The sequence below is a fragment of the Apaloderma vittatum genome, unplaced genomic scaffold (assembly GCF_000703405.1).
Source record: "Apaloderma vittatum isolate BGI_N311 unplaced genomic scaffold, ASM70340v1 scaffold22943, whole genome shotgun sequence".
NCBI lineage: Eukaryota > Metazoa > Chordata > Aves > Trogoniformes > Trogonidae > Apaloderma > Apaloderma vittatum.
The window spans coordinates 1-12030 of record NW_009708955.1 but is presented as its reverse complement, the minus strand read 5'-3'; the positions used below and the strand labels follow the sequence as shown (position 1 = coordinate 12030).

Sequence of the window (12030 nt, the reverse complement as noted above, 5' to 3'; positions counted from 1 at the left end):
ATAGATAACTTCCTCAGTTGGACAATGGAGACGAGGTGGTTGTATTCTAGAACAGAACGCTTCTCTCGTCAAATGGGTACAGCAAAAAACCATGCTAAGTTACATTTTTGTTGCCCAAGATTGATTAAACAGGGTATAAGAGAGAACGGAAATTGTGGAGCTAGTGGTAGGCCTTAAAAGAAGGCGAGTCTTACAGCATTTGAAAAAAATGCCCCATCCAGTTGAACCTTTCTCATTAGCACACAGGCACTTACTGTGGTGTTGTATTGGTTCAGTGCCAGTATGTTGAAACTTGTGGGTTCAGAATGTGCAGGTGCAGCACAGTTTCTTCTGACAGCTGTTCCGTCCCGTGTGAGCACGAGCAGGAATAGTATCTTGGTTACGGAAAGGCCTACATGGGGAAAAAAAAAAAAAAACCAAACAAAGAAACTACGTCTTGAAGAAGGAGAATGTTATAAAATGGGTTCCAGGAGCTGGCGTAGTGCAGAAGAAAGTGGGGAGGAGAAAGGTGGCGTTTGACAGTGTCTCGCTCTGAGATGCGCTGTCTGTAGCCGTTTGGAATGGGACTGCGTTTGTGAAACCTGGCACTCTGCCTGCAAATAAATGCTGCTCTGATGTGTTCCTAGTATGTGGCTTAACAATAGCGATTATCTACCCTTTGCAGAGCATTGCGGAAGTATTCCGGTGTTTTATTTGTATGGAGAAATTGCGTGATGCACGACTGTGTCCACATTGCTCCAAGCTGTGCTGTTTCAGCTGTATTCGGGTGAGTTTGCATATCCTAGTTTATTCCTGCAAGTGCACGAACTTGAAAAATGCTGATCTGATGCACACATTCTTACTTCTTGCTATTTTTCCTGCTCCTTGGCTTGCCTTTCAAAAATCTTTTACAACACCCTGAGGAAAAACTAGGCAGGCTGTGCATTGCATTCAGTAGTGCTAATTATAGGGACTATCTGGAATAATTGCTTTTAAGAAACAGACATATAATGATCTTTTTTTTTAGCATCTTGGGGGAGTCAGTGATGCCTGTATGGAAGACAAAAATTTGGACAGGAGTCAAATTCTGATTTTGCATCTCTCATTATGGAGCTTTGGAAGGTCATAACGTCACCTGTCGTCATCTTGGAGATGTTTTAAAATGCTTACCAAGCTAGCGTGATACAATCAGATACGGGCTAAATCTTTCTCAAGGGAATCTGGTATAGCAGGTTGAAGCAGCATTTGAATCTCAATTTATTTATTAAGGTCGTGGTTACCAGTGTGTAACACTTCAGTTCCAAGTCCAGATGCTGTTCTGGGTTAGCGTGGTGCGAGAGGGTTCACCTGAGGTTTTCAGACCTCTAGTAGTATTTCCAGAAATTGGAACAATCACGATTCACTTTGAGAGCTCTGACAAGAACTATAGGTGAAGGATTTGTGTTACATATTAAGAATGTTAGATGACATATTGTTGCTGGGCGGTGAGAGATTATTCATGAGAATCTTTTAAACATAGTAGTGAGCTGACACATATAAGCCCTTCAGCTGCAGAGCTCGTACACTTAAAATGGGCAAGAAGTTTTTTTTTCTCAGCTACTTCTCTTTGGAGCTTTTATTCTACGCTTATGGGAGTCTGCGCCTGGTTTCTAATGGAATACTTGGAACATCAGAATTCTCTATATAGTTTTAACTGAAGCGTCTTTGAAGAAAAGTGGTTGCTTTGTTACCAAGATAGAAATAGCAGCTTCTCTAAGCAGTTGAGCAGTTAAATTACAAATCAGTAAAAAAAAAATATAGGAAGAGTGTAGCAAAAAGTAACTCGTAATTAATGATAGAATATACTTGCTTGCAGTTCTTTTCTTGAAGTCTCTAACATTTAAAAACGTTTTTCCTTTTTCCTTCATAGCGTTGGCTGACTGAACAAAGAGCTCAGTGCCCTCATTGTAGGTAAGGTATTTTTAATACCAGAAACAATCAGGAAGGGGGTGAACTGTCCGGTTATGATTGATCTTTTTTTTTCATTGCAGGTTGCATTATATTTGTAAGCTTTATTTTTGACACCTGCCTGCTGTTACTATAAAAATTTACTGTGGTATAATACTTATTCTACAATAACTAGTACCGCTTCAACTTTCTGCCTGTGACTTTTCCCACAGGGTGGGCTGGATGAACTGAATTAACTTCAATGCTTCTCTTTTCACTCCTGGAGCTGAGTTCTTGTTCTAACTCCAGCAATGCTTCTTGCAGAGCCCCGCTGCAGCTACGAGAGCTCGTAAACTGTCGTTGGGCAGAAGAGGTCACACAACAGCTCGATACGCTTCAGCTGTGCAACCTCACAAAGCACGAGGAGAACGAAAAAGACAAGTAAATGGAGCATTCTTCACAGAAAGTGTTTTGCAGTTTGCCGTATGAGTGTGCTTTTGTGTTCACTTCCTTGTTAAAATCCGGGAAGAAACTGTTAACTTAAAAGCTGAGTTGTGTTCACTGTATTTTCTTAGCAGGCTTTTCTTCTGGTTTTGTCCCATTACCAGTGCTGTCGTGTGTTTTATGATATGTTCTGGAGTTTTGGAGGAGAAAAGTGTGAGAAGAAGCACTGAGAGGTGGACAGGGCTTAATTATGTGTTCTGTGCCTGCCTCCTGCCCAAGTTACTGAACCCTAGTGGAGAGGGAAGGCAGAAGCATGTATTTTGGGTCTGGCTTGGTCTGTGCTCAGTTTATTGATTGATGCTATTTCTGAAATTTTAAGAGATGACAAAGATCAATTTGTCCAAAAACCTTATGAGCCGTTGCTCTGTGGTTACTTTGGTTAGTGTATGCTTAGGATTTTAATAATGTGAAGTATTAACTTCTGGAATTCTGAGCTTGATCTGTTGTCATGCTGGATAGAAATCCAATGTTAGTAATTTACTTTCTATCTCTGTGAAGTAGTTCCTGAGAGAATACTAGGAGCAACATTTATTTTACAAAAGTATTTTACTGAATATGAATATTCTTGTTGCAGAACAATGCTGATGTTTAGTGCTTTACTCTCAGTATCAGGTAGCAAAAACAAGTGAATACATTAAACTTGAGTTTGTGGAAAATTCACAGCTGTTTTCCATGGATGATTTTGTTTCTTTGTTTGTTGAAGGTGTGAAAATCATCATGAAAAGCTTAGTGTTTTCTGCTGGACCTGCAAGAAGTGTATCTGCCACCAGTGTGCCCTTTGGGGAGGAATGGTAAGAAGAGGCTTGCTTGTCTGCATGTGGTGTCCGCGGTGCGGGACTGCGAGCGTTCTGTTTGCCAGCAGTTTGAAGAAAGAGAAGGGCAAGGGAACTCTCGTTACAGCTGCTGAATTGCTGTGCAAATACTGCAGCTGTATGTGTGTTTTTAATCTTGGAAAATACAGGTAACACTTATTTAAATGTTCTGGCCTGTAATCTTGAATGTCTTGAAAGCTGAATGAGTAGCACATTCACCACACTGTTTATTATCCTTGTAAGTGTTTATCTCAAGGAGAGACTGATGTCAATTTTTGGAATGCAAGCAGTTAACAGTGTGCTGCCTGTGTTTGGGAAGGGTGTTTTAATAATAATAATAATAATAAATATAAAGTAACCCTTCTATCCTTATTTGATTTGTTAGAGAATTGCACAGTGAATGAAGCAGTTTATTTCTGGAGGGTTGTTGAGACTCCAAATAACTCTTGACAGGAAGCTTTGATGGTATGAAAGCCAAATTCATGACTTCTTATGAAGGGAAGTGAAAGACAGGCTTCCTACGTACAATCTGCTTTGGAACTTTTCCAAAACGAGTGGTACACTAGGAGGCTTTCTTCCCCTCTCTTTCAGTAATTTAATAGGAGTAGAATAAAGTTAAAATGAGATGTTCTCTAATTCTCCACCTCCTTCCCCTCACCTCCCCCTGCCCCCTTTTTTTTTTTTTTTAACAGCATGGAGGACATACTTTTAAGCCGCTGGCAGAAATCTATGAGCAACATGTCACTAAAGTAAATGAAGAAGTGGCAAAGCTTAGGAGGAGACTCATGGAATTGATCAGTTTGGTGCAAGAAGTGGTAAGAAGTTGATCCAAGGTGACGTTAAGTTTTCCTGTAGAATGCCATTGTCAAAGGATAACTGTGAAGTGGGAAGTGGCAATAGTACAGTTTTGTATGTCCATGGTGGTTTTTAGCTCTGCTTCAGCTCCAGGGTGACTGTTAGATCACCAGGTGGGCTCCCTGTATGTTTCTATAAAATGTTGAGAGGGTTGTGGCCTTCACCTTTTTAATCAAATTATTCTCGTTACCGAGAAGGTAACTGTTCTGCACTGCACTGGTTATGGAAGAGAAATTGGTAGTTGTATCTACAAATTTTGGTATTAAAGAATCCTGATACAACGAATCTCTTACGTAATGCGAAAATGTTGCTCGGCTGTATTGTTAACCTTTGGTCACCCACCAGAGGGCACGCTTACGGATTTGCTGAGAGGCAAAGGATATTTACAGCTGGGTACTCACCGGCCTGTAATACAGCTCATCTGAAAACACGTTCCCGTTTTCTAAATGGGTGAAACGTGCAAAAGTGTGACGGCTTAGCTTTTGTCTCTGTGTTTTCCTGATCCTCTGTTTCAGGAGAGGAATGTGGAGGCAGTGCGTAGCGCGAAGGATGAACGAGTTCGGGAAATCAGGAACGCGGTGGAGATGATGATTGCCCGGTTGGACACTCAGCTGAAGAATAAGCTTATAACACTAATGGGTAGGTATTGGCCTCACCTGCTATGAGTAGGAGCAACATGGTAACGATGTGTGAACCTGTTGAGAAACTTTCTTGCTCAGGGAGTGTGAGAGCGAATTCAGTGAAGTCAAACCTGTTTTTTTTGTTCAAAAAAGCGCCCCACAACAGCAAACCTGCTGTTTCTGGGACACAGAATGTTTCATTACTGCCTTAACCTCAAGAGAGTTCTCCACTACGGTTCTAATTAAAAATGTTGGCTTGCTTTTAAAATGCTTTCTCAATCCACCTGGGTATATTTAGAAACCCCTTACCTTAGCAGGTTCTGGGGCAACTTCTAGGTTAAAAATAACAAACAACTCCCTTTCTTAAAATCCAGTGGATATGTTGTTGTGTGTTGTTACGTTTGTTTGTTTGTTTTTCTTTAACCATACGTTCTTTGCTTTAAACAGGTCAGAAGACATCCCTTTCTTAAAATCCAGTGGATATGTTGTTTTGTGTTGTTATGTTTGTTTGTTTGTTTTTCTTTAACCATATGTTCTTTGCTTTAAACAGGTCAGAAGACGTCGCTTACTCAAGAAACTGAACTTCTGGAATCCCTGCTTCAGGAAGTAGAACATCAGGTGATTATGAAAAGAACTGAAATGTTGTGTCACTTAGATTCCTCCTCAGTTGGCCTTTCTTATTGTTTTATTTGTTTTTAAACTATTAATTGATGGATATTTCTTGAGGGAATCTTCATTTAAGTGGTCCTAGGTCTCCTCAGTTGGCCTTTCTTATTGTTTTATTTATTTTAAAACTGTTAATTGATGGATGTTTCTTGAGGGAATCTTTTCATTTAAGTGGTCCTAGGGTACACAATTTCTTCTTAAAATTCTTCTAGAAATAGACTTGTAGAAATAACGAAAGGTGTTCTGTTGTTTGAAAAACGAGTACAGGGGTTAACAGTAGTATTGTATAAAACTACACAGTTACATGTTTGTTTAAGGTAACTTGGCATTTAGGCGGTGTCAGTAGATTCTGTTAGTTCTGCCGCTGCCAACGGCATGCGTAGTGGTGGCTATAAATGGAGAAGGAACAAAAATGTTCTGTTTCTCTTTGTGCTTTTGAAGAAAACTGTACTGGTTTTAGTTCTTTTATTCCTGTCCACCTGTATTTCAGTGAAGATGACTTAATTTTTTCATCGTGCTTCTAGCTATACAAGTTCAGCTTTTGTAAATGAAATATTCAGGTTCTGCAGAGTTTGATCGTGCTTGCCCTGAAGAATTTCTCCTTGCTCTGAGGAAACGGGAGGGTTTTCTTCCTTCAGGCATTACTGTGTCCAGTAGTTATCTTTGAGCAGAGTCTGACGTTTTAGGTTGGAGATGGGGGTTAAGCTTCTTTGAGTGATGCCTCTTGCCCTATATTCCTTTTTCATGCCCTGCACTGCTTTGGATTCAGTAAGAAGCTAAGCTGGCTTTATTGCCTGCTCAGCGATTATCGTGTTCTCCTGGCACTTAAGTTAATTATTTCATACCGACGATGAGATGTCTTAGTTGAAGAATTGATGAAATCAGGAAGATGAGTGCTCCTGCATGTTTTGTATCAGTGTGGGGGTTTTGTCTGTTTGTTGAGAGCTCTCTGTGTGTAGATCTTTCAGAAATTACTTAGGTCGCAGCCCAAATGAGGACCTCCTAAATCCTGAGTAGCAGTCCTTCTGAAACTGCAGAAAAAAACCCACCTTAAAACCTGTCTAATGTCACAGGAACTTGAATCACCGTGTTGTGATGTATTTGAGCAAATTATCCCCATGTCTAATGAAGTGTCCTTTCCAGATCGATTTACTTTTTTGTTGCCTGCACACAGTAACAGATGTGACTTGGTAGTAATCGGCCATCTTTTATATAAATTAGGTTATCCTAAGTACTTGGTAGTTGCTGTAATTTTCATTGTAGAATTTGACAGAGCCTTAAATATTCAGAACTTCACGAACAGGTTGCATATGGGTGAGACAGAATTAGAATATCTGAGTTTCCTAACAGAAGTGTGAGAACACGGGACCATTGGCTATCATAGGCAAATTCTTAGTCTTAAGAGCTAACAGTTTCAAGGGAAATACAACTCAAATTAAAAAAAAACCAAACAAACCTCCAGGCTTCCTTTTACATTGCATGTGGATAATCTTTCTGAAGCTGTCAAAGGCATGCAGTTTATCTGTTTAAAAATAAAAGTGGTCAAAACCTATGGTTTCTACTAACGAGGATTTATTTTTTCCTTTTTGTTTGTTCCCATACAGTTACGATCATGCAGCAAGAGTGAGCTGATCTCCAAAAGTTCGGAGATCCTCATGATGTTCCAGCAGGTTCATCGGAAGCCTATGGCCTCGTTTGTCACTACTCCAGTTCCCCCAGACTTCACAAGGTGAGCCCTGCATTTCCTTTCTGTTGTAGCTTGAACTTCAAAGCCATCTTATAAAGGTTTGCTTTGTTTGTTAAAAAATTATTGAAGTAACTTCGGGGAGGGTATCTCTCTCCCGTGTTACTGTACCATTGTAGTGAGGAGCATGCTCCAGTGAATCCGAGAAGTCGATGTGTTCGTACGTGGGTCAGCCTTTTGTAAAACTAGGGCTGGTGGGTGCTGCTGGATTTAACACAGGGGTTTGAAAGCGCAGAGGGCAAGTGGCTGAGGGGCAGGTTGCTGGTGAGCTGGAGGGAAGGGGAGTCTGACTTAGCTGTGTGGGCAGTGGTAATCTGGAGGGTAACATGGTTTGCTCGTTTCTGTGTTGAACTTTATCTCTGACTGAATCTGAGTCCAGGTTTATACAATGGGATTAATAAAGTGCTTACTCCTCCTAGTAACCTGTGCTGCAAGTAGGCTTTTCTGTTCCAGCAGGGCTTATTTTATGTCTGTAGTCCCTGCTGGGGAGTCAGGACAGTGGGTTCTAGCTGACAAATTTTTTTTTTTCCCCTCTTTTACACTTAGTTTACTGATTTGTCCTTTTTCTCCTATTATTGGGTCGTTCAGTATATAATTGCAAGGCTCCCGTGAGATGCCTCTGCAGGTCACCTTAATTCAGAAGGTATAGCCAAAATCACTTCATAGCACAATTCTGTGTGAAGAGAATGCTGATAGTGTTAGGTTCTGGGGAAGTTCGTTGAGAGTTTAGGCAAGCTGGCTGAAAAGCATCTCCAAAATTTGGAAGGTAGGAGAAGTCTTAAAAGAATTCCTCAAATAAGCTGTGTGTTGTCTAGCAAAAGATTTACCACATTAAGAGTTTTTTAGCCATTACAGGTAAAAGGACAAATCCCCTTAAATGCTTTTAGTTGCTTCTCCTTTCATAACATGTTTGTCTTATTGTGGGATATTATGTAAGGAGGTACTGGGCAGAAGGTTTATAAACGGATTTTTAGGAAGTACTGAAATAATCAGTGTAGTTGTAGTGAATGTCAGCAGCTCTGGTGACATAAATCATCTTAAATGCTTCTGAAGATCCAAAAGTTGGTAGTTTTAGTGTCATGTTTTTCAGCTCCAGTATATTTATTTTTTCCTCCCCAGTGAGTTGGTTCCAGCCTATGACTCAACTACATTTGTCTTGGAAAACTTCAGGTATGAAGGGATCTGAAATTACTGTGACTATTGGGAAGCTTTTTCTGTTTCCTCTGTATGTGAGTAGTTTTCTTTAAAACCCAGAGTAGTCTTTACAGAGAACTGTTACATATGAACTAAGGAATTCTTCAAAAATCCCATGTTTACCAGGTGAATGATTAACCCTAGATAAATTGTTAGCTAAGAAGATTATTCCGTTATAAAGGTGAACCACTTTTCTTTTTTAAAAAAAAAAAAAAATCGGGTAATTTTGCAAGGAATACATTTAATTGTACAGATGCTTAACATTTTACATGGGCTTTGCTGCTGTGCACTGTGCAGCAAGAAGGGGGGTTCTAGAGTGTGAGAGCACAAGTGTGTACGCAGCTTACTCTTTCCTGGAGGGTTTTGCTTTGTCCCAACAGCAAATGTTTTTTCTCCTTTCTCAACAGTACTTTGCGTCAGCGAGCAGATCCTGTGTACAGTCCACCTCTTCAAGTGTCGGGACTTTGCTGGAGATTAAAAGTTTATCCAGTGAGTTACGTTTTCAACTCGAATTATCATCCCATCCAAAACTCTTAACCAGCGTTTGTGCACCTCTTGTAAGGAAGCATCAGTCAGTGTCTTCTTGTGTGGTGGATGGCAAGAACGAAACGATGTTGTAGAGTTGATTGCCTGCTCTTGGGAGTATTCCCTCTCTGCCTCCAGATAGTCAACATGAATGTTCTTAGTATAGTTAATCTGGCTAATTTAAAAGCAATTACAAATGGGTTTTACCAATATGCCATAGGAACTTGAACAAATGTTTTTACCCTTTTTGCTGAGTGGTTTTTGCAGATGTTCCTTGCAGAACAGAGGTCTAGAAAAATTTACCATGTTTATGAATGCTGCTTTTTTGGGTAAGTTGGGAAGAAGACAAGGTATTAGCTGAAGGAATTTGTGTACTGTGCATCCAGTTCTGGAATGCCAACGTGGCATTTGTTGTACGAATGTGCTGTCAGTAGGCTGAATACTCAGATTTCTGAAGCAATGTCCTTGCCAGTGTAGGGATGTTAACCCCCAAGGTGTCATCTTTTTACAGTCTGCTAGTCTGGTCAGTGCTTCCAGGAAGCTCTGGCCGCTACTAGAGCTGTGCTGGGAGAAATCTGTGCTTAGTGGGGGAGCAGAGGTTTTGTTAGTGATCAACACAGCATTTTCCCAGAACCAGGTTAATCTGCTAAGCCCAGGTATGCCAGCATCGTGTTCTTGCGAGGCAGAGATGGACCCTATGTAAGTTTTCAGAGTATTTGTAAGGTCAGGATTGGCTACGTGAGGTAGTGCTGTCAGGAGGCATTAAAATTTATTTTTTAAATGGTAAGTTGAAATGTTTCTTCAACCTAGAGGATTCAAGTTGAGCCATTCTTCATCCTTGGTTAAGGTGAGTGTGATGGAGGTTTTTGCCATATTTTTTCTTGATTTCTGGTGATTGTTTCTCAGTTAACTGACCTAACTCTTTCATGTTGCATGTGGTTTTTCTGAAGAAATTGGTCTTCTGTCAAAAATAAAGTAGCTTTGAAATGCAGCTGTATATAAAATATTTCAGAACTAATGTTTAACCTAAGCAGTTTTCATGTTAAGAGTTTGAGAAGGGGACTGTAATAAAATGCTAAGTAGATTTTATGTGCTTTTTTTTTTTAACTGCTTTTTCTGTGTGTTAAATAAGTGTTTTTCCAGTACACTGACAAGTGTTTGTCTATTCAGTCTTCCACTTAATTGAACCCCTAGAATGTTATAGAGTAATTGAAGATCTGTTTTGAGATTGCTGTCTGAGATACCAGTACTAGCCTGCATATGTACTTTCAAATGCCCACTTCCAGATGATTCAAGTTCCAGTAAGACTTCTAGGTCACAGAAGACTAAAAATCAAAACTGTAGCATACAAAGTAGACTGCTGCTGCAAATTCTGTATTGATTGATGCTCTTTTCTAACCTTTGAGGTTATATCAAGGTGCCTTATTTTGTTTCTCCTGCTTTTTGATTATTTTTTTGGTCAATTTATCTCTCAATTGTATTTGTTTCGAGGATGGAAATGGAGTAGTACGGGGCTACTACCTCTCTGTGTTCTTGGAGCTGTCCGCTGGATTGCCAGAGACATCCAAGTAAGCAAACCTGTAGTAAGAGCAGCCATTTTTTAAATTTTATTCTTTTCTTTTCTGTTGGCAAAGCATCTGGAGAGGTTTGCAAGGAATAGCCTCAAGTTCTTAGCGTTGCCAGGGACTGATGCAAAAACCCTCTTGAAAAGAACAGCGAGACTTCTGTTGTCCACTGAATCGTGCCCAGAGAGAATACTTTAAAGTTGCTGCTTGGTAGCTTTCTTCAGATAAGGAGCAAGCTGGCAGAACAACCGATAAGAATGTCTCCTAGTATTCAGTCCTAAAGTCGGTTTAGCACTCCCTGTCACTGCTTTCTTCCCCCTTGTACAGTTTATATAAGTGTTCAGTAAAATTTTAAGACTGAATCACCTTATCAGCTGGGCACGCAGGCCTCTAGGGAAGTGCAGTTCTGTTACACCTGACATACTTGGTAATCCTGATGTCTTAATTTCGGTATTAATAACTGTGATTGTGCCCTGTGTAGGTATGAGTACCGTGTGGAAATGGTTCACCAATCCACCAACGATCCCACCAAAAACATAATTCGAGAGTTTGCGTCCGATTTTGAAGTAGGAGAATGCTGGGGTTACAACAGATTCTTCCGTTTGGACTTGCTAGCCAACGAAGGCTACTTAAACAGGCAAAACGACACGGTGATCCTGAGGTGAGGAGGAGAGCTTAGTGGGGCTCTTCTGCTATCAGTTCTGCTGTCGTTTCACAAAGCATCACACCTACTGCTGAAAGGGGAAATAATTAGGTAGCTGAATTGAAAATAAGTGTGACATGTTTTGTCACAAATGGATTTCACTGTCTTAAGCTTTAAAGAAGGAAATGTGCTGAAGAGAGTGGTGGAGACTTGAAGTCTCTCTCTTTCTTGGAGAAGCAGCTACACTTGACACTGATAAGCCTGGGTTAGAGATTTGTAGCTAACGGAAATAAAGGAAAAGCGTGTTTTCTCCCCCTCTTTAGAAAGAGCTCTAGTGAGCATAAGAGAACTTTGGGAATAAAGGAAGTTTGTAATTTAAGAGAACTAATGCTGTCAATGGGAATTGCAAAGTTATAATCAAATACAGAAGCCTTATCCATCTACTCCAGGTATTCTTTGTACAGTCCTACTCTGACTCCTGTGGAACGCTCTGTAGTTTCTGAAGGTAACCAATGCTCATACGACTGCCTCTCCTACAAAATACGTGCTGTCGCCATTCAGTGCATTCAGGATACCAAGTATAGTAATTCGTGTTGTCTCAGGTTTATTTCATAACTAGATTTCAGGTTGTCTGATGTATGCAGGGCTTTTGGATTTCGGCAGGGGGGAACAAAACCAAAACCCAAAACAAAAAGACAAAAAAACCCCACAAAATCTTTTTTCAAAATGTTCCTTTGAAGGTTTCAAGTGCGCTCACCAACCTTCTTCCAAAAGTGCCGAGATCAACACTGGTACATTGCTCAATTGGAAGCAGCTCAGACGAGTTATATCCAGCAAATAAATAACCTTAAAGAAGTAAGTGGGATGTACATTAATGTAAAATTGCACTTTACTTACCAGTAACTATGTGGTTTAGGTTACAATGTTCATGTTTGACAATTGTGTTTATTTGGGTTGCTATCCTAGTTTGATATTGACATTATTAAAATTATTTTTT

The 12030-nt window shown here is 40.1% G+C and overlaps 1 protein-coding gene across 1 annotated transcript; it reads left to right on the top strand.

The window, feature by feature from the left end:
- Positions 1-697: 697 nt before the first annotated feature.
- Positions 698-11888, top strand: LOC104269756 (E3 ubiquitin-protein ligase TRIM37; the record flags this gene model as incomplete). Its single annotated transcript, XM_009866756.1, has 13 exons — positions 698-766; positions 1889-1929; positions 2230-2346; positions 3113-3200; positions 3914-4036; positions 4592-4715; positions 5247-5314; positions 6967-7091; positions 8226-8276; positions 8708-8789; positions 10317-10393; positions 10872-11051; positions 11774-11888. Coding segments are annotated over exons 1-13 (1260 nt in total), but the record flags the coding sequence as incomplete, so codon positions are not given.
- Positions 11889-12030: the final 142 nt, after the last annotated feature.